A 19,512-nucleotide genomic window follows, 5' to 3' on the forward strand; every position below is an offset into this window, starting at 1 on the left:
ATCGCAAGGATCAGATACACATGGTAACTACCAAAGGCCCAAATACCAAGCACAACTTTGTAGATCCCTGTGCAAAGGCCATTATAGAATAGTGAACTTTGACACCATTGCCATTTTGACAATTTCCTTCTAAAAATAATAAAATTTACTTCTAAAAATAATAAAATATACTCAACAAATGGTACTTAACAAGGGGGCTTTACCTAACTAAAGAATTCACAAAGTTGCAATTAAGTATCAAACTCAATTGCTGATTTTTTATGACAAATGATATCAAGCAATTTTTGAGATGGACTGAAACAGTCTAAAAATTTTAAGAGAAAAAAATGCCTAAAATTACTGATTCCAAATTTTAGTCAACTCAAATTGCCCTCCAACCATCGTGAATCTGCCTAGTCTTGGACCACAGCCCTGTCAAACTTCTACCATCCTCTTTTTTCTGTGCAACTTCTCCAATTCCATTTCAGTATCAAACTACACATTCTTTTCCTCTTTCCCTCATCACACCTTTCACACTCACTTTCATTCCCCAATTTTCCTAATTGGAACAATTACAAAAGAAAATCACACTGCCCAAGAAGAATACTTTTGTGTAACTAATAAATAATACTGCTAGTAGGTTTGCGGGAAAAGTACAAAAAAACAATCACAAAATGCTGCAACTTCTGAGTATATGTACATTTGTCTGTATTCACTAATAATATACCTACCACTCTACTGTTGAGCTCAGTAAATTGCATGGTCAGAACTATTTAACTGAGCTGGTAACTTTTTAAAATTCCTATACACAAACTTGGGTTATAATTTAGAATATGTAAGTATCACAAAATATAAGCATAAATGTAAGGGTGAATGTATAACACAAGTACTAAATATAAAAATATAAAGCTCAACTGATAACATACTTATTTCTTTAAATTCTATTTTATTTTAGTGCAAAGCTACCAGCATACTAAATCTCCAGGACAAAAATAATGCTATCACTCAAGATACTGTCATAAAACCGAACCATCAAAAAATCTGTACAATTTTTTTGTCTGGGCGCCTGTGTGGCTCAGTGCATTAAGAGTCTGACTCTTGATTTCGGCTCAGGTCATGATCTCATGGTTTGGGAGAGACTGAGCCCAGTGTTGGTCTTGGTGCTCCCAGGGTGCAGCCTGCTTGGGATTTTTTCTCTCTTTCTCTCTCTCTGCCCCTCCCTCTAGATAAAGAAATAAACAAATCTATTTTTAAAGCAAATATGCATATATTTGTCAAGACAATAGGTATGCATCGCTAAATGAAAATTTCGCGGAGTAGAAAATTTTTTACTGGTTGCTAATGTTGTGATAGTGTGTCTCAAAACACCACTCCACTTCCTCCTCTTCCTTAAAAAAAAAAAAATACATGGAATAATACACAGCTACTGCTAAGAGTGGTTACAGAGATTTAAGACTAAGTAAGGCAACTTAGCAAGAGTGTAACAGGGAGCGTTTTACTGTATATATTTCTCTGTATCAAGTGTAAAGGCAAATGACACTTTTGTAGTTTTTTAGAAAAACAAACTTTGAGTGGATTACCTAGTTATCTCATTAGTTATGTAATTAACTCCCCACTACAAATACTAAATAAATCCAAAGACTCATGAATACGAAATTACAAAATACGAAATTACTTGCCTCAAGAATACGAAAAGTAGGTATACTGTAAATTTATCTCTGATTCAGACATTGAAAGTTGGAGAAAAATTAATTTTATATCAAACTCATTTAAAGAAAAACCGAACTCAAACTTTGATACCAAAGTTTATGAAGAGAAGTTTCGTTTTAATTAAAATTTTGACTTAAAACATTCCACTATTACTTGTAACCATGTGACCTAAAACAACCATCCCTGAACATCAAAGATGGCAACCTCATAATACAGTAGTAATCAAAATCGTATCGATAATTACGAGTTAATAGGCACGCACAAAATTAAAAGAACGATTTTATTCTGACATCAGTTATTGTCAGAGATATAAGGGCTCCTTCCAAATACTGCCAAAAGTTATTGTACATACAAAGTAAGTTAGAGTCGTGAGGAAGTTATCAATGACCAAGTAAGTGGGAGTAAATGATGCTCAGAGGAAAAAATAAAAGGCGCAGTAGTTTTAAGCGTCTGAAAATAACCAGTGGACTAAGGTACTGCGGCAGAAACAAGCGCCAGAATGGTTAACAGGTCTGGAATTCTTTAGAAAATGGCAACAAGGGGGAAAACTGACATGAACGTTTGAAAGTTAACAGCAACGCTATCCTATGGAATCGTCACGACTGCGCGAGCATGGCTCTGGACTTCGAGGGAGTAAGACAGAGGGGTGGAACTATCACTGCGCTGGGGAAAAGGAGCCGGGGCTGAGGGGTGCAGACGCTTCTGCAGGTGGCGGAGCGCCCGAGGGGGTGGGGGGGAGGACCGTGTCGCCTCAATGAGGTCAATGTATTCCCTTCAAGACTAAAGGAAGCTGACCTAGCACGTCTCCCGGCACCAAGAGGCACTCGCCCCCGGCCCCTCCCTAACAACTTGCCTGGTAGAAAGAGTTGCGGGTCCCAGGCCCCCGGAACCCAAGGATTCGCCATCCAGGACAACTGCTCTGCCAACAAGGTCCCGCGAGAATCGAGAGATCTCGCGATACAAACCCACTAGCATCTCGCGAGTTTCCCCTGGAACCAACATGGCGGTACAGTGAAATCGGTATTTCGGAACTTGAAAAGTGCTTCATTAAGGGACTTGAGAACGTGGATAACAAGGAAATAGCAGAAAGTCTTTTACGCCTTTTATTTCTCATCCTGTCCCCCCTAGTAGAGAGGAGAAGCGATAGAAAACCCTAAAACATCCAACGACCACGGTTAATACCACCCAGACACAACAACCCTCTGCCTCAACCAGCCTCACAGCCTGTCACGTGGAAGGAGAGTCTCGGCGTGCCGTCACGTGGGCAGCTACTGAGCGAGCGCGCGCTGGTCGTCCTCCCAAGAGCCCTCCCCGCCCCCCTTTCGCCCGCGCACACGTGCGCGCGCACCCCCGCCCCACGTGGGGGTTTCGCCGTCGCTTCCAACCCACCCCCTCCCAGCACTGGGCTCTAAATCCGGGTCCCAAAGCCGATGGTGCCCCGGGTTCCCTCCTCCTCCATTCTCCCTACCCCATGTCTGGCCCCCACCACGTGCCCCGAGCGACTGCTCACCTTCCGCGCGGGGCAGGGCACCGTGAGCTACTTGGGGAAGCGCCGCCGCCGTGGCCGCTCTCTGCCCCCGCCACGGCACTTGCTCGGGTGGCCGCCGCAGGAAGCTCGACAGCGGCGCCGCGGCGCTTCCAGGTGGGTCCCCGCCTCCCGCTCCTGCCACTTCCCGCAGCACCAGCGGCTCCTTCCGGTCCCCTCCTCTCTCGCTGGGACGGGCGGGCGTCGGCGGCTGCAGGCGAGCTCACTACACCGCCTGCTGGTAACCGCGGCCCGTGCAGCGCGGGCGGGCTGGGGGCCGCCGAGGTCCGCCCTCGCCCCTGGGCGAGGGTTGGTCTTCTGAGAGCAGGACCCAGTTCCGTCCCTACTATAGTCTAACTTGGCCCTACCCATAGAGGAAAGGAGTCGTTGTAGCTCCGCTGTTGGAAGTCCGCTCCATCGTGCCCTCTGTGGTCTCTTGAAAGGTTTGTACACACTGGCTCCCTTAGCGATGTGGTCTCAAGCTGTATGTTATATATGCTCCTGCCTACTTCATCGCCAAACACACAGCCCCCTCGCTCACTCCTCTGGCTTTCTGGCTATTCCTACAACACGCAGGCTCTCAGACTTTCAGCTTGCTGTTCCCCCTGGATAGAACTCTTCAGATTTCTTTTAACTCGTTGATGTTCAATGCGTAGTTCAAGTCCCTTTTCGAAGGTCAACATGAGGCTTCCAGGCCACTGTATCCAAAAGAGCACACTTGCACCACCAGTCTTAACTCTCTTCACCTGCTTATATTTCTAAGCGACGGTTATCACTTACAGACTTTGTCGGTTTCCTGCCACCAAGAATGTGAGATCCATAAAGGCAGGGACTTTGTAACTTTTGCTCATTGCTATATCCCCAGACCTGTGTCAGGCACAAAGCAGTGTTTAATAAATACTGTGTTAAAACATGTCCCTAGGGGTGCCTGGCTGGCTCAGTGTTCAGGACCCACCTTGGGTGTACAGATTACTTAAATAAATAGAAATAAATAAATAATAAAACATGTCAGCAAACTACATTGGGCATGCAGGAAGATAAAGCCCAATAAACATTAATGGAAATAAGTACTTCCTTTGGGTTGATTGTTCCATTGACAATCCTACCATTTATGAGCGGTGGAAAAGCTGAACTACAATTTTCCCTGTTTATAGGAAAATTATATTCCAAAAATATAAAATCCAGTGATAGAAGCCATTTTAACTGGAGCTCTTATGCATTTGTCAAGTACTGCTTCATTGCTTTTGTTTTCCTTGTCTTTGGAACTTTTTTCCCAGGCAAATGAATGTATGTGCCTCCTTTATTTTTTTTTTCTGGTAAGTCATTAAATGTTGAATTGACTTTATTTGTTTTAGTTGAGAGTTTAACTCAAAATAACATCTGCTTCCAGACAAAAGGTGGCATATATTTTTATATTAACACATCAACTTGCCTTTACTGAACCTAATTGGTTCCAGGCCCTATTCTAGGACTAGAGTCACAAAAATAAACAAGGTTTCCCTACCATGCTCTATATGTTTTAGAGCCAAGTTCTATGTATAATAACCATAACAACCATCTCTTATTGAGTCATATGTGGCAGGCAGTCTGCTATGTACTTTTTATCACTGATTCTATTTTAATCTTCCAATGTTCTAAGATAGATACTGTTAATGTTAGGCACCAAAATGTACTTCTCAGATACCCTTCAGAAATGAAGGACTTATTACCCAGTGGCCAGGAGTGTTGCCCACAGACAGCCATTAACTGTCAACCCCCTTCTGGTGTTGCTCAGTGTCACACCTCTTCCCAAGGAGGCCACATCCAAAGACTGATCAATATAGAGCCACTAATAGTATCTATCAGGATTGTTGGAAGGACTGGCCCTCTCACCTCAACTTGGGATAATTCTGGTGGATCATCCTATATGCAGAACAACTTGTATCAACTGTTGCATCCCATTAAGACTACATGACTGCTTGACTTCTTCTGCTGCCCAGTTCTTCCCTAACGTCAAAAATGATGATGCTAAGAGCATTTCCTAAAAAAATCTACACACTAATCACGTAAGTGTCTGCTTCTTGGAGAGCCCAACCTATGACACTATTCACATTTTTCTGGTGAGAAAATAGGCTTAGAGAGTTATGTAATTTGCATAAATTTGAACTGCAGAAGGCTCTATGTAGAGATATAAATATTGTGGGAACAGAGGAGGGTTGGGAAAGGCTTTTTACAAGGGTTGGCATTCAGGTTACAGCATGAGTTTGCAAAGCAGAGAAAAAAAGACCATTCTCAGCTAAGGGAACTGCATGATTGAGAGTATGTAGGAATGTGAGAGGGGAACTACAAGTAGCCCCAAGTGGCTGGGTTCTAGGGTCTTTGGAGCAAGCACTTAAGGGGTGAGGGGGATAGACTAGTTCATTGATGGTAAAGAAGATGGCCAAGGAGAGAAAATTCTAGGCCTGGGTGTAGATCCTGGCCAAGTAGAAAGGGATAAGAGCCCCCCTTAGATCTTCAATTATCTAAGCGGGGGGAAAAGGAGCTCTCTTGCACTCAGAAAAAGAAACCACTGCCAAGCTCACTAGTGAAGGTCACTCCCTAATTATGATATATCCCATATGCTCTTGGTTGTTTTCATCTAGGATCACAGAATACTGAAGATGGAAGAGACTTCAAGATCATCTAATTCAGGGATTTGCACAATATTTACTGGAGCACTGGGATTCCTTTTACACACATAGTCTTCTGCCAGAATCCAATACTTAATCCAAATAAAATGACCTAGGAATTGGCAACCACTGACATCTGCCTTTAAGGCACTGCCTCAGAACATGCTTAGAAAACCATTTATGTAGTTAGTTCATTCATTCATTCAATAAGCATGCTAGTTGCTGTACAAGGTGCTGGAGATACAGTAGTAAACAAAGCAAGCATAGACCCTACTCTTACAGATCCTGTAGTCTAGGGAGGGAGACTGACATTCAAGAAATAACCATACAGGCACACCTGTGTGGCTCAGTCGGTTGAGCATGCAACTCTTGATACCAGCTCAGGTCATGATATCATGGTTCATGATATCTGCACTGACATTGCGGAGCCTGCTTGAGATTCTCCCCCCACCCCACCCCTCCTCTGTTTGTTCTCTTTCTCTCAAAATAAATATATTTTTTTTAATTTTTAAAGAATCACACAAATACTGTACATAAATTAAAACTAGAGGCACCTGGGTGGCTCAGTCGGTTAAGCATCTGACTCTTGATCTCAGCTCAGGTCTTGATCTCAGGGTTGTGAGTTCAGGCCCCTCACTGGGCTCCACTCTGGATGTAAAGCCTACTTAAAAAAAAGTTTCAAACTGATAAGCACCATGAATGAAAATTACAGGTGACTAATGAAAATATGTCCATATGCTCCAAAGTACATGTTCTGAGGTCTTTAGATAGAAGAAAAAGGGAGGGCTTCCTGAGGAAATAACATCTAGGCTGAATGAAACCAAAAGTGTGAATGTGCATTTAGGAGTTAGGCAGAAGGTATAAAACATTACACAGAGAGAGGTTGATGGAAAGGCCCCTAAAAACACGGAACTACTACCACCAGAAATAAGCTGCTACTTTTACTGTGGATATATATAAAATATGAAATGTACCCTAATCACTTTCATTAGCTCATGCTTTCCATGTCATATCGTTCAGAGATGTTCATATAATTTATTTAAACGTTTTTCTCTTTGGGGGTATTAAGGCTATTCTACTTTCCTGCTATTACAAATGATTGGTTTGGTAAATGCCCTTATATCCAAATATGTATCTAGGTTATTTGGGGGGCTAAATCTCCAAGATTTAGGTAGCTGATTGAATTTCTTAGTATGTTAAAAGGGAGTCTAGGATTCCTGGGTTGTGTGACCAGAGAGATGGAGGTGTCACTGAAGACCATAGGAAATACCATAAGTAGGAGCAGGTTTAGGGGAGGAAATGATGTCTGCCATTAGGGTATACTGAATTTGAATTAACTCATACATCCAAATGAAGCTGCCCAGGAGTCAGTAGAATATATAGATCTGGGATGCAAGCCCTAGGTCATAACTACAGGTACAGATTTGTGAGTTTTCAACATACAAACAGAAACTGAATCCTGGGTTTAGATTATCCAGGAAGAGCACAAAGAATGAGAAGAATTGAAAATGTAGAACAAAACCTTGAGAAATTCAAACATTTGGAGGCAAAGGAAAAAAAAAGGACAATTACAGAGGAGAAGCAAGAGGCAAGAACAGTAAAAGAAAAACTGGGATAGAATAGTACCTCCAAAACCAGGGAGAAGGTAATTTGAAAGAGAGCCATCAACATTAATTAACAGAAATTTACCAGCTACAGATTTTGTGCCATACACTGTGGTAAGCACAGGAGTGAACAAGACAAATCCTTTTGGTGCTTACTGACTAGTGGGGAAGACATTGTTGTACACTGCCCAAAAAACCAGTATATTTGGCATATTTTTTAAAAATTATCCTTGGGGTTCCTGGGTGGTTCAATCAGTTGAGCGTCTGACTTCGGCTCAGGTCACGATCTCGAGGTTCTTGAGTTCAAGCCCTGCATCAGTCTCTGTGCTAACAGCTCAGAGCCTGGAGCCTGCTTCAGATTCTATGTGTCCTTCTCGCTCTCTGCCCCTCCCCCACTCGCACTCTGTCTCTCAAAAATGAATAAACATTCTTTAAAAAAATTTTTTTGGGGCGCCTGGGTGGCGCAGTCGGTTAAGCGTCCGACTTCAGCCAGGTCACGATCTCGCGGTCCGTGAGTTCGAGCCCCGCGTCAGGCTCTGGGCTGATGGCTCAGAGCCTGGAGCCTGTTTCCGATTCTGTGTCTCCCTCTTTCTCTGCCCCTCCCCCGTTCATGCTCTGTCTCTCTCTGTCCCAAAAATAAATAAATGTTGAAAAAAAAAATTTAAAAAAAAAAAATAAAAAAATTTTTTTAATTATCCTTGCTTATTTCTAAAAATACTTATGGGGCTTACCAAAAAAAATTAATACAATAGACAAAATCAAATTTAAAATGATTAAAATGGGTAAGTTGAAGTAAAATAATGCACAAAAATACCTATTCTAGGGTCCTGAGCACTGCTTCAATTCTGGCATACCTTGTAACAAGGAAAAACAAGATCATTTATGACAGTGTCAGCATCCATAGGATAACAAACCAGTTGCTCAGGGGAGGCATTACTATTCCCAGTACTAAGATGAAACATAAATTTGTCCCACAATTTATCAAAACAAGATTATGTCATATAGTGAACTGTATCCTCAACAGCTTCTTTACAGTAAATCCAACAACTAATTTTGTGGGACTCTTTATTACAACATCTCTCCACCTAGGCTGAAGGCACTTCTATTAAGCTTGAAAGAGGGCAACAGCATAGCCCAGGTAAGAAACTCTTAACAGTCCAATTTAGCAAAGGAAAGATTTGGAAATATTGAAAAGGATAAATGAATTATAACAATTCTTCAGATGATCCCCCCATTCCTTCATGATCCTCCATCCTCCAGGGATGGTACAGTCCATAGATACTAATCTCTGGGATCTCAACTGACCACAGGGGCACCAAGTTAGTACTGGTTTCAACATTTATCACATCACAGATCCTGAACCACTTTCTTTTTCTACGATTCATTTATAGAGTGATGTTGAAAAAGTCCCTCAAAAGAAATCCTAGAATGATTAAATTGCCATTTTGCAACCTGTAATGAAATCGATTCAGGGAATACTCATCAGTAGATAAAATTATTAGTGGAAAAGTTGATCAGTACCTTTACAGTGGAAGAAAGAACGCTTTACTGGGTTCTGACCATCTGAACCCAGATTAATCCTTGTAGCACTAAAGTGGAATAACCAAGTATGTGTGACCCCCTCCTGCTTTACCCTTGCTTTACCAGGTTGGTCAAATGTGTGAGATGGTTATATTGGGATCTCCCAGTGAATGGTCACCTAGTATTCAGGCCCCTATATAGTTCCTTCCCAATAGAGGATAGCAGAAATGACACTGTGTCAGTTCCAGACCTAACCGTTTAGAACCTTACAGCTTTTTCTTTCACCCTTTTGGAATCCTCTAAGTAAGGAAAATCAGGCTATTCTTGAGAGCAGCCACATGGAGAGGTCCTGGAGGATAAGATCCTATGGAGACCTTGATGGAAATGAATGTTGTGGCTCAGCCAACAATCAGCACCAAGGCTCCAGTTATGTCAGGAGCCTTTTTGGACTTAACAACATAGCATATCTGCCAGCTCAGTGCAGCCTCATGAGTGACTCCAGACAACCCACAGAATCGTGAAAAATAATAAATCCTTGTTTTAACCAACTTTTGAGGGCTTTGTTATACTACAAAAGATAGTCTTCAACCTGAGTAGCATCATGACTGCTGTTAGAGAACTATATGTGCTGTTATATTCATGAACAGTTTCACCCTTCAGTGTCCACAGGTCCTATGGCACAAGTTCACATGGGTGAGAAAGAAAATCGAATGAACTTAAACCCAAAGAGCTTGTTTGATAAATCTATACCTGAACAGTTGCTATCATAATTATACGTTCATAATCTTGCCAAATGTACACACTTCAGACATGAGTTACTGAAGTCCTTACCCACTTAGCAATTAAAGCCATACAGAGAAATGGACTGGGATCCTGGACTTTCTGCCATTGATGACAATGTAAAAAGCACTGTAGGATGATGTATCTGTCAGGGCACATTTTTTGCACCCAAAATTGGGAAGAGATATACAATTACTATGTACTTTGTATCTTTTGATGTTTATTTTTATTTTGAGAGAGAGCACATGCGCATGTGCAGGTGAGCAGGGGAGGAGAAGAGAGAGGGAGAGAGAATCCCAAGCAGGCTCCAAGCTGTCAGCACAGAGCCCTGCATGGGGCTCAATCTCATATACTGTGAGATCATGACCTAAGCCGATGTCAAGAGTCAGGACACTTAACCCACTGAGCCACCCAAGTGCCCCTGGTACTTTGTATCTTTTAAAGCATTTAGTATCACAACAACCCAAGATAGTAGATACTCATTTTACAGATGGGGAAACCAACATCAGGGAATGTGTCAAAGTTTACAGCTAGTAAGTGGCAGAGCCAGGATTCAAAAATGAGCAATTTAACTACATTAGATTGACTGCATTAATGGCATTAATTGTTCATATCTCTCTGTATCCACACCTTTTGCCATGTGACTTTGCAGTTCCTCTCATTAAAAGTAGACTGTATTCCCACATCCCTTGATTCTAGGTTCCACCATGTAACTTGGTTTGGCCAATGAGTTATTAGCAGATAGGACACATGCAGAGGCTTGAAAACAACTTGCTCCTCTGCCATGAACAAGAGAACATGCCTGGGTTAGCCTGGTGAAGGACACAAGAAACAGAGCCCAATTCAAGACAAATGAGTGAGCCCAGCCAAGGTCTCAAGACCTGCCTAGCCAACGCCCAACTTGAATGCAAATACATGAGTGAGCCCAGTGGAGACCAGCCACAGCCTGATTTGCTGAACTCCACAAACTTGTAAAATAACTAAATGTTTTTGTATACCACTGAGTTTTTGTGGTTGTTATATAGCATTTTTGCACCAGAAGTTAACCAATACATTCACTGGACTCTAGAGCCCATTCTAATAACTATTTATACTGCTTTTTCAAACTTTTGAGTTTTAGGTGACTGACATATGAGCATATATATTTGGCACAGAGTTTTGATCTTGGGGTTGAGAGTTTGAGCCCCACATTGTATGTAGAGATTGCTTTAAAAAAAAAAAAAGTGATAGCTGAAAGCAAGGGAGTGAGTGAGCCCTCTAAATAGGGAGATATGCAGAGGAAGAAAATGGATAAAATGCAGCACCAGGCAAGTTTAAAGAAGGAAGTTTCAGGATATAATAGTGGCTGAGAAACAGTAATTGGATTCTCTAAATGGAAATTTACTTGTGACTTCTGAAAGAAGCATAGATTTTGAAGTAAGACACATCTGGGTTTGAATTCTGACACTTAGTTGTGTGTACTTGGGCATATTAATCTGTGCCAAACATTTGCATTAGTAGGAATTCAGCATTAGTAGTGATTAGTAGTAGCTGTGTTATCATTAAAATAGTCTTGAACAGTGGCCTGAGTTTTTTCCCCTAAAAAAATAGTTTCTTGGGGCACCTGGGTGGTTCAGTCGTTTAAGTGTCCAACTCTTCATTTTGGCCTAGGTCATGATCTCACAGTCCTGGGATTGAGACCCACACTGGACTCCACACTGGGTGTGGAGTTTGCTTAAGATTCTCTCTCTCCCTTGGGTGCCTGCATGATTCAGTCTGTTAAGCATCTGACTTCGGTTCAGGTCATGACTTCACAGTTTGTGAGTTCAAACTGTGTGCTACCACATCAGGCTCTGTGCTGACAACTCAGAGCCTGGAGCCTGCTTCACATTTTGTGTGTCTCTCTCTGCCTCTTCCCCCACTATGCACACTCACACACACTCTCTCTCTCTCAAAAATAAATAAACATTAAAAAAAAAGATTCTCTCTCCCTCTCCTTCTGCTCCTCCTCTGTACATGCACTTTCCCTCTCAAAAAAAAAAAAAAAAAAAAGAGAAAGAGTTTCTTACCTAATCCCCTTACATGCAATCCTTCAAAACGATAACAAGTATATTCAAACTTATCATCTTGGAGAGTTACAGGAGCAGCTTCAAAATACAGGGAAATTACCTCTTTCTGATATAATTAATCACACATAATCTTGCAAAGTTTGTTATAAAAATAGTAATGCTAATAATGAATGTGACTAATACTATCATCTGTTTCAAAAGAATTCATTGGGAGATATTATAAAATGGTGAATAAGCACTGGTATGAAGTTACATTGACTGGAGTTGGGAGTCCCCATCTGCCACTTCTTTGCTGTGTAACTTGGGGCAAGCCACTTGATCTAAGTCATAATGCTGTAATAAGGATTAAATATAAGTAAAGCACTTTAGTAAGGTGGCTGAAACATCATAAATATTCAATAAATGACAAGCACTATTAAAAACAAACCTTTTTTGACTATCTCTTAAATACCAAAATTACAATAAACTCTGGTGATTCAGAGTTGGATACAACATCATTAAATCTGTGAAGAGGATCATAATGTACGAGGAAGAAGAAATCTGAAAGCTAGATACATCTTTTTAAAAATTCAAATACATCTTAATGCTGATTAATTAAGCTCGCTGTTTCATTAAACATCAAAACTTTAAGTACTATACCAAATGACTTATTTTGCCTACCTGTGATTAAGAAATAACAGGAAGACATTAATATTAACAAACTTTATACCTTTCACATTAATATTCATCAAGTCAATTCAACACCCAAGTTACACATTTTAAAATCATTTTTATTGAACTAATTTTAACAACACTGTTTTAGCTGGTGGCAGTTGCCCCACACCAAAACAAACCATCATGAATGCTATTCAACATCCTCAAAGTAATCCAGTTTGTTTTTGTACTTGGAATATAGTTAAAGTTTTGACATCACATAATCAAGCAAATAGCAGTGCATACTATATTATCCAAAAAGACTTTATGCATTTCATTAAAAAAATCATTTTGCAAGTGTCTTTAGCTTTATCAACAATCTCATCAACACATTCCATACTTCATGCTCTCAAAATAAAAAGTGCCCTAAAACTAACTCTAAGTTTTTTACTAATATTAATGAATACTATCCAGGGTTACAGGAATTGAAGTTTAACCTTTTACAGTATAAGAGGCAATAAGTTACTGATAACTGCTGACACAAATTCCACTCAAACTAAATACATCCTTGATACATTCAAAAAGACATTTTGTAAATATTAATATGCTAGTTTATATGCTGCAGTGCAAAAGAAGTGACACCTTAACGTTTCCTGAGCTTTAGGAAATTACCATTTTTCTGACTACAACTTTCAATTTAAAATAGGCTCTTTATTATATGAAGCCATGTCAAAACTATACAATTAAATTAGGTTTCTGGAGAACTGAAATGATTGGTCAGAGTTATGGTATTTTAAGGTAATGAAAAAGTTTCCAAAGCAAAAGTATTTACAAAACTACAAAGGATACTATGGATTTGCATGTAGTATAAAGGTCAAAGATAACCTACTGATTACCAAATGATCACAATTATCCCTTCTCTTTCAAAAATATCACACTGAAAGACTTTACGGTAAGTTATCTAGCATTAAATATACCAACCTGTAGTATATCATACATTTTAACACATTCTTCCATAATGCCCAGTAAGAAGGAATAAGAGATAAAATATTAAAAATCAAGAAAATAAACATGTTTTTAGGAATGTTTTTGCATGTGTATGCGAGAGGAAATGAAAATGATTTCTCATTAGAACTTCCTATATCCTCAAAATTACAAGGACCGAGTTTCTACTTCAATTTTTTCTTCTGCTTGCAGACTATCAGGGTCAACATGAACGACTGGAGGTCGTAGGATAACTTCGGGCCCTCCACCATATATAGACTGTAGAAAATTCCATGTTTCTTCTGAAATCTGACCAGAATCTGCTCCTAAAATTAAGTACAAACAGAATAATATTTACAATCCTACATATTCATATTGCAAAAACATTCATAATGTACCCTACCCCCAGCACGAATACTCCAGGGATAACTGAGAACTTGTGGAACATGAATTTTCAGATTACCAGCCCATATTGTTATAAGCTGCAACATATGGTCTGTCTTAAGTACTCTTTCCTAGCTCATACAAAAGCCTTAAAACCTTTGCTCAAATAACAAACACTGGCAACTTTTAGGCAAGTATTTGTCCTACTTCATGTATGAATTATATCATTGAGCTGCATAAAAAATGTGGCACAGATGGCTAGTAATGATATATTCTTAATAGTGACAAATAGTTTAAATATTAGTCAAACTTACCTTGCCTGAGCATTACATTGCCACATTTAGTGACTGCAATTTTAGTGTTATCAATAGGACCTGGAGGATCTAAGTCAAAAGGAAAAACAAATGATCAAAATGCATACTTTTCAAAGGAATGCACCAAAGAATTACATATTTCTGTGCTTGAAATAGTTGAGGAATGTAACTATATAATCACACTGATTATTATAGTGAATTCTGAACTGTCTTCTGAGCTTCTTTTTGGGTCTTTTTGGTTCCCCCAAAACAAAACCAAGAAAGAAAGGGGGAGAGAGGCTCTCTCACTACCATCCAAAATCTCAATCTTAACTATCCATTTGAGGATCACAGGTTAAAATGCACTTTTAAAAAATAAATAAAGTAAAATAAAATTCACTTTTAATACTATAAAAGAACAATTCTTTTGTAATTTAAAAAGAAATCATGTAGGGGTGCCTGGGTGGCTCAGCTGGGTAAGCATCCAACTTGGGCTCAGGTCATGATCTCGAGGTTCGTGAGTTCGAGTCCTGGATTGGGCTCTGTGCTGACAGCTCAGAGCCTGGAACTTGCTTTGGATTCTGCGTCTCCCTGTCTCTCTGCCCCTCCCCTGCTCATGCTCTCTCTTTCTCTCAAAAATAAACATTAAAAAAATTATTTTTTAAAAAGAAATCATGTAATTCTTGATTTATTTCAGATTGTCATTATTTAAACTAAAAACATTACAAAAGCATTATAAAATGAAATGTTAAAATACATCCTTTTTTAATTTAAGGGAAAGACACCCATTTTCCCCTTGAATACAAAATATAAAAGGACAGTGCGTGTTCATTACTAAAATCTGAAGGGAAAAAAAAAGGCACAAGGAAGAAAAAATATTGTAATCCCATTACAGAGAGGTAAGCAGGTTTAATATCTGTGGGGTTTTTTGCCTTTGCATATGTTTGCCATTTTTTTAAATATAAAAGTTTCAGAGGATGTATACAGTATTGCAACTTTTTTCATATATCAAGAACATCTTTTTACACATACTGTCACAAAAATTATTTTTAAATTTTTTATAATGTTTATTTATTTTGAGAGAAAGTGCATGCAAGTGGGGGAGGGGCAGAAAAAGAGGGAGAGAGAAGTCCCAAGCGGGCTCTGCGCCCTCAGCACACAGCCCAGTGTGGGGTTCAATTCCACAAACCATGAGATCATGACCTGAGCTGAAATCAAGAGTGAGACATTTAACCAACTGAGCTGACCAGGCGCCCCACAAATTTGTTTTTAAAGTCCACAAAGTAGTAATGGTTAAACCATTATGTAACCAATGTTGGGAAGATTTTTTTTAACTTTTCGATATTAAGATTGTAGACTAATTTTGTTCGGTTCCTCTATTCCTGCTATGAATATGCTATAATTCATGAAATAGGTTTAAAGCATTTATATAACCAGAATATAAACTAGACTGTTAGATCTTTTTCTCTTTTTCTCACTGGTATATAATCCCAAGTGCATACAGATACTCAAAAAGTATTTGTTAATTTAAAAAAAAATCAACAAAGAATTTTTTTTTTTTAATTTTTTTTTTAAACGTTTATTTATTTTTGAGACAGAGAGACAGAGCATGAACAGGGGAGGGGCAGAGAGAGAGCGAGACACAGAATCTGAAACAGGCTCCAGGCTCTGAGCTGTCAGCACAGAGTCCGACACGGGGCTCGAACTCACGGACCATGATATCATGACCTGAGCCGAAGTCGGACGCTTAACCGACCAAGCCACCCAGGCGCCCCAACAAAGAATTTCATTTTTCAGTTAACCACTTACCTCCATCTTTACCCTTCACAAAACTTTCCCATTCTCTAAACCACTGCATACTGATGCAATAAAAAGTAGCTGGAGAGTCCTCCTCTTGGAATGCTCTGTTTAGCTATGGAAGAAAAAAAATCAGTCACCTAATATCTAAAACTTGTTTTATAGCAGAATACAACCATTCTACTTTAGCATCTGAGAAGGCCAGTTCCTCGTAAAGAATGTGCTGTACATTGATGCTAAGTTATCTTAGTACCACAGTAACACTATAAATAAACAAGTCTAGGTTATGTCTCAAAATTTACAAGTATACACAAAAGGAGAATCAAAGACAATAACTGAAAATGGTCAAGGTAAGTCTTCAAAACAACAAATACTCTACATATTTATTAAAAATCAAATGTGTAAATCTTATTTAAACATATCATATCCACTGTCTACCCTTCACTTCTGTTCACTTAAGATATTAGTGGACATGTTGCTATTACAAACACAATGCTGCAATGAATTACAAGCACAGTGCTGCAAAGAATAATCTTGTACATGTCATTTCACCAACAATATACATATATGTATAGGGCAAATTCCCAAAAGTGGTGGGACAAAAGTCCCTAAAGTTGTTCCATTCCCTCTTCTAAGGCCTAAGGAAATGAGTATGTGACTCATCTAGGCAAAACTCTACTAGAAATGGAAATCTTCAGGAGCGATCTAATGGTGAGAATGAAGTCACTCCAATGTCAATTTTGTTAGCTACATACTCAGAACTAGCCTGGATCCTAAAATTCTGGAGAAGTTGGTTATTCAGTTTTACCTTTTGATAAATTTCTTTTTTTGCTTAAGTTAGCTAATGTGGGCTACTACTGCTTTCAACTAAAGAAGCTGAAATGAGGGGCGCCTGGGTGGCGCAGTCGGTTAAGCGTCCGACTTCAGCCAGGTCACGATCTCGCGGTCCGTGAGTTCGAGCCCCGCGTCGGGCTCTGGGCTGATGGCTCGGAGCCTGGAGCCTGTTTCCGATTCTGTGTCTCCCTCTCTCTCTGCCCCTCCCCCGTTCATGCTCTGTCTCTCTCTGTCCCAAAAAAAATAAATAAATGTTGAAAAAAAAAAAAGAAGCTGAAATGATAGAAAAACTAGTATGAAAAGAAAGGTGGAGGCAAAGAGCTTGGGAAAGATGAAGGGTATCTGAAATTTATCTACCTGTATTCGTGTGAAAAGACAGGAGACTCTTAAAAATATTTCATTATGGGTAACTAAATGCCCAAGGTACATACTATTTGAGGACAAAGACAGCCAAATTCAGATAATGTCTCTCCTAGAATCAAATCTAGTAAAACCCTGCCATTATCCCCAAAGATCCTTATAATAGCACAGAAGTACCTCCATGATCTGGCTCCATGATTTGACTTCATCTTCTAATACTTTCTTCATCATGTATTCACTTGTCGTCACATAGACCTCTTTGTTATTCCCAGAACCAAATATTTACATTCCTGCTTCTTAAAGCTTTTACATGGCCATCACTCCTTTTCACGCTTATCTTAAAACCTTCCGCACCTCCTTCAAGTCTTTGCTTACATGTCACCTTCTCAATAAAGGCCTATCTTGATCACCCTTTTTGAAATTGCACCTGACACCTCCCATCATCACTGTACTATGTTCTAGTACACTGTTCTATTATTTTCCTTTTCCACAGAACTCATTACCTTTCAATACATCATGTATTATTTATTTATTAAAGTTATTTGAGGGCAAGGATCTTTCTGGGATATAAGATAGTTGCTTCCACAGAACAATGAAAGGCAATGAAAAACACTGTGGCTGTCTGATGGTTAACGAAGAAATCAAAGTATGTCTGTCTCAAGGTAGAGAATTAAAGTTGGGACTTTCTATGATGCACAATTTATCCCTAGAGAATGGAGATTTCTGAAATGTAATGTCAGATTGATTATACCAATTAAATACACTTAACACATAGCTTTATCAGGTTTGAATACTTTCAGGACTTCATTTTTGGCATTAGGATATTTCTTATGTGTCTAGGTGGGGTTTTTAAAATATTTAGTTAACTACAACCACCTCATTAATTTAAAGATACATGTTGGGGCGCCTGAGTGGCTCAGTTGGTTTGAGCATCCGACTCTTGATTTTAGCTCAGGTCATGATCTCATGGTTTGTGAGTTCAAGCCCCTCATCAGGCTCCATGCTGACAGTGTGGAGCCTGCTTGGGATTCTCTCTCTCTCTCTCTCTCTCTCTCTCTCTCTCTCTCTCTCTGTCTCTCTCTCTGCCCCTCCCCAACTCATCCTCATGCTCACTCTCAAAAAAAAAAAAAAAAAAAACACTTAAAAAAAAAGATACATGTTTTTTTCTACTTCAGGTTAATTTCTCTAAACTGTTGCCCTAATAGTTGTTCCTCCCCTCTAGTCTCTTCTAAAATAAATATGCAGTGCCTGGGTGGCTTAGTCAATTAAGCATAGGACTCTTGATTTGAGCTCAGGTCATAATTTCATGGCAAGTCCTGAGTCAGGCTCTACCCTGGGCTCAATCTCTCAGTCATCTTCCTCACTGGGTGTGGAGCCTGCTTGGGATTCTCTCTCCCTCTCCAACTGTCCCTCCCCCAGTTGCTCACATGCTCTGACTCTCTCAAAAAAATTTTTTTAATTAAAAAAATAAAATAAAATTACCTATTAGAAAAACATTGGATTCTATATCTACCCAACATGTTGAAACTTCTGTTTTCCATCTGTTTATCCTTGTGTTTCATTTTAGGAGAAACTCTGCAAAACCTTTCAGTACACCACTTTGCTCTCCAGCATTATTTATGCTGCTATTCAATCAACTCATCTGTTGAGTTTTGTTTTTATGATATAATATCTTTATGTCTTTATCTCTCTGAGGATCAACTGTAATTTTTTAATGTTTATCTATTTTTTATATAGCAGTGGGGGGGGGGGTAGAGAGAGAGAAGGGGACAGAGGATCCAAAGCGGGCTGTGTGCTGACAGCAGTGAGCCCAATGCAAGGCTCAAACTCACAAACTGTGAGATCATGACCTGAGCCAAAGTCAGATGCTCAACCGACTGGGCCACCCAGGTACCCCCAATTGTGTTTATTTTAAAGCTTAATTTAAGAAATCACAATTCTAGGGGCGCCTGGGTGGCGCAGTCGGTTAAGCGTCCGACTTCAGCCAGGTCACGATCTCACAGTCTGTGAGTTCGAGCCCCGCGTCAGGCTCTGGGCTGATGGCTCAGAGCCTGGAGCCTGTTTCTGATTCTGTGTCTCCCTCTCTCTCTGCCCCTCCCCCATTCGTGCTCTGTCTCTCTCTGTCCCAAAAAATAAATAAACGTTGAAAAAAAAAATTAAAAAAAAAAAAAAAGAAATCACAATTCTATGGATTAGAAACTACCTAAGATAATTCCTTCTTTAACTGACCCACATCTCCTTATTTACTGCTGTATCCACGCAAAAACCTTTATGCTTGTTGCCTTGTACAATGCAGGGGACAGAATGCTGAGGTTATTATTGGTGTCTGCCACTTTCAAGCTTGAAATCTGTATGATATTTCCTGTGGCCTTTGGTTTGCTTCTTCAACCTGATCCTATCTACTTTTTCAAT

At 39.7% G+C, this 19,512-nt stretch overlaps 2 protein-coding genes across 8 annotated transcripts in view; both read right to left on the reverse strand.

Annotated features, from left to right (window-relative positions):
* The window catches only part of ZZZ3 (zinc finger ZZ-type containing 3), a 102,328-nt gene extending 98,991 nt beyond the window's left edge, over nucleotides 1-3,337 (reverse strand). For 3 of the 4 annotated variants that reach the window (XM_086717330.1, XM_086717331.1, XM_086717327.1), the window contains exon 1: nucleotides 3,200-3,337. The gene's annotated coding sequence lies outside the window, so the exon portion shown is untranslated. Of the gene's footprint in view, nucleotides 1-2,542; nucleotides 2,944-3,199 lie in introns of those variants that run through there. The other variant, XM_086717328.1, reaches the window with a different exon arrangement.
* A 9,227-nt stretch (nucleotides 3,338-12,564) lies between these two features.
* The window catches only part of USP33 (ubiquitin specific peptidase 33), a 64,259-nt gene continuing 57,311 nt past the window's right edge, over nucleotides 12,565-19,512 (reverse strand). For all 4 annotated transcript variants that reach the window (XM_086717338.1, XM_086717337.1, XM_086717335.1 and 1 more), the window contains 3 exons: nucleotides 15,919-16,021; nucleotides 14,131-14,199; nucleotides 12,565-13,758 (listed from right to left, as the gene is read on the reverse strand). In XM_086717338.1, the coding sequence (XP_086573464.1) occupies nucleotides 13,601-13,758; nucleotides 14,131-14,199; nucleotides 15,919-16,021 (330 nt within the window). In that variant the 3' untranslated portion in view covers nucleotides 12,565-13,600. The remainder of the gene's footprint in view (nucleotides 13,759-14,130; nucleotides 14,200-15,918; nucleotides 16,022-19,512) is intronic.

Source organism: Puma concolor, chromosome C1 (genome assembly GCF_028749965.1).
Source record: "Puma concolor isolate L17-30 chromosome C1, mPumCon1.1.hap2, whole genome shotgun sequence".
In the NCBI taxonomy this organism is placed as follows: Eukaryota; Metazoa; Chordata; class Mammalia; order Carnivora; family Felidae; genus Puma; species Puma concolor.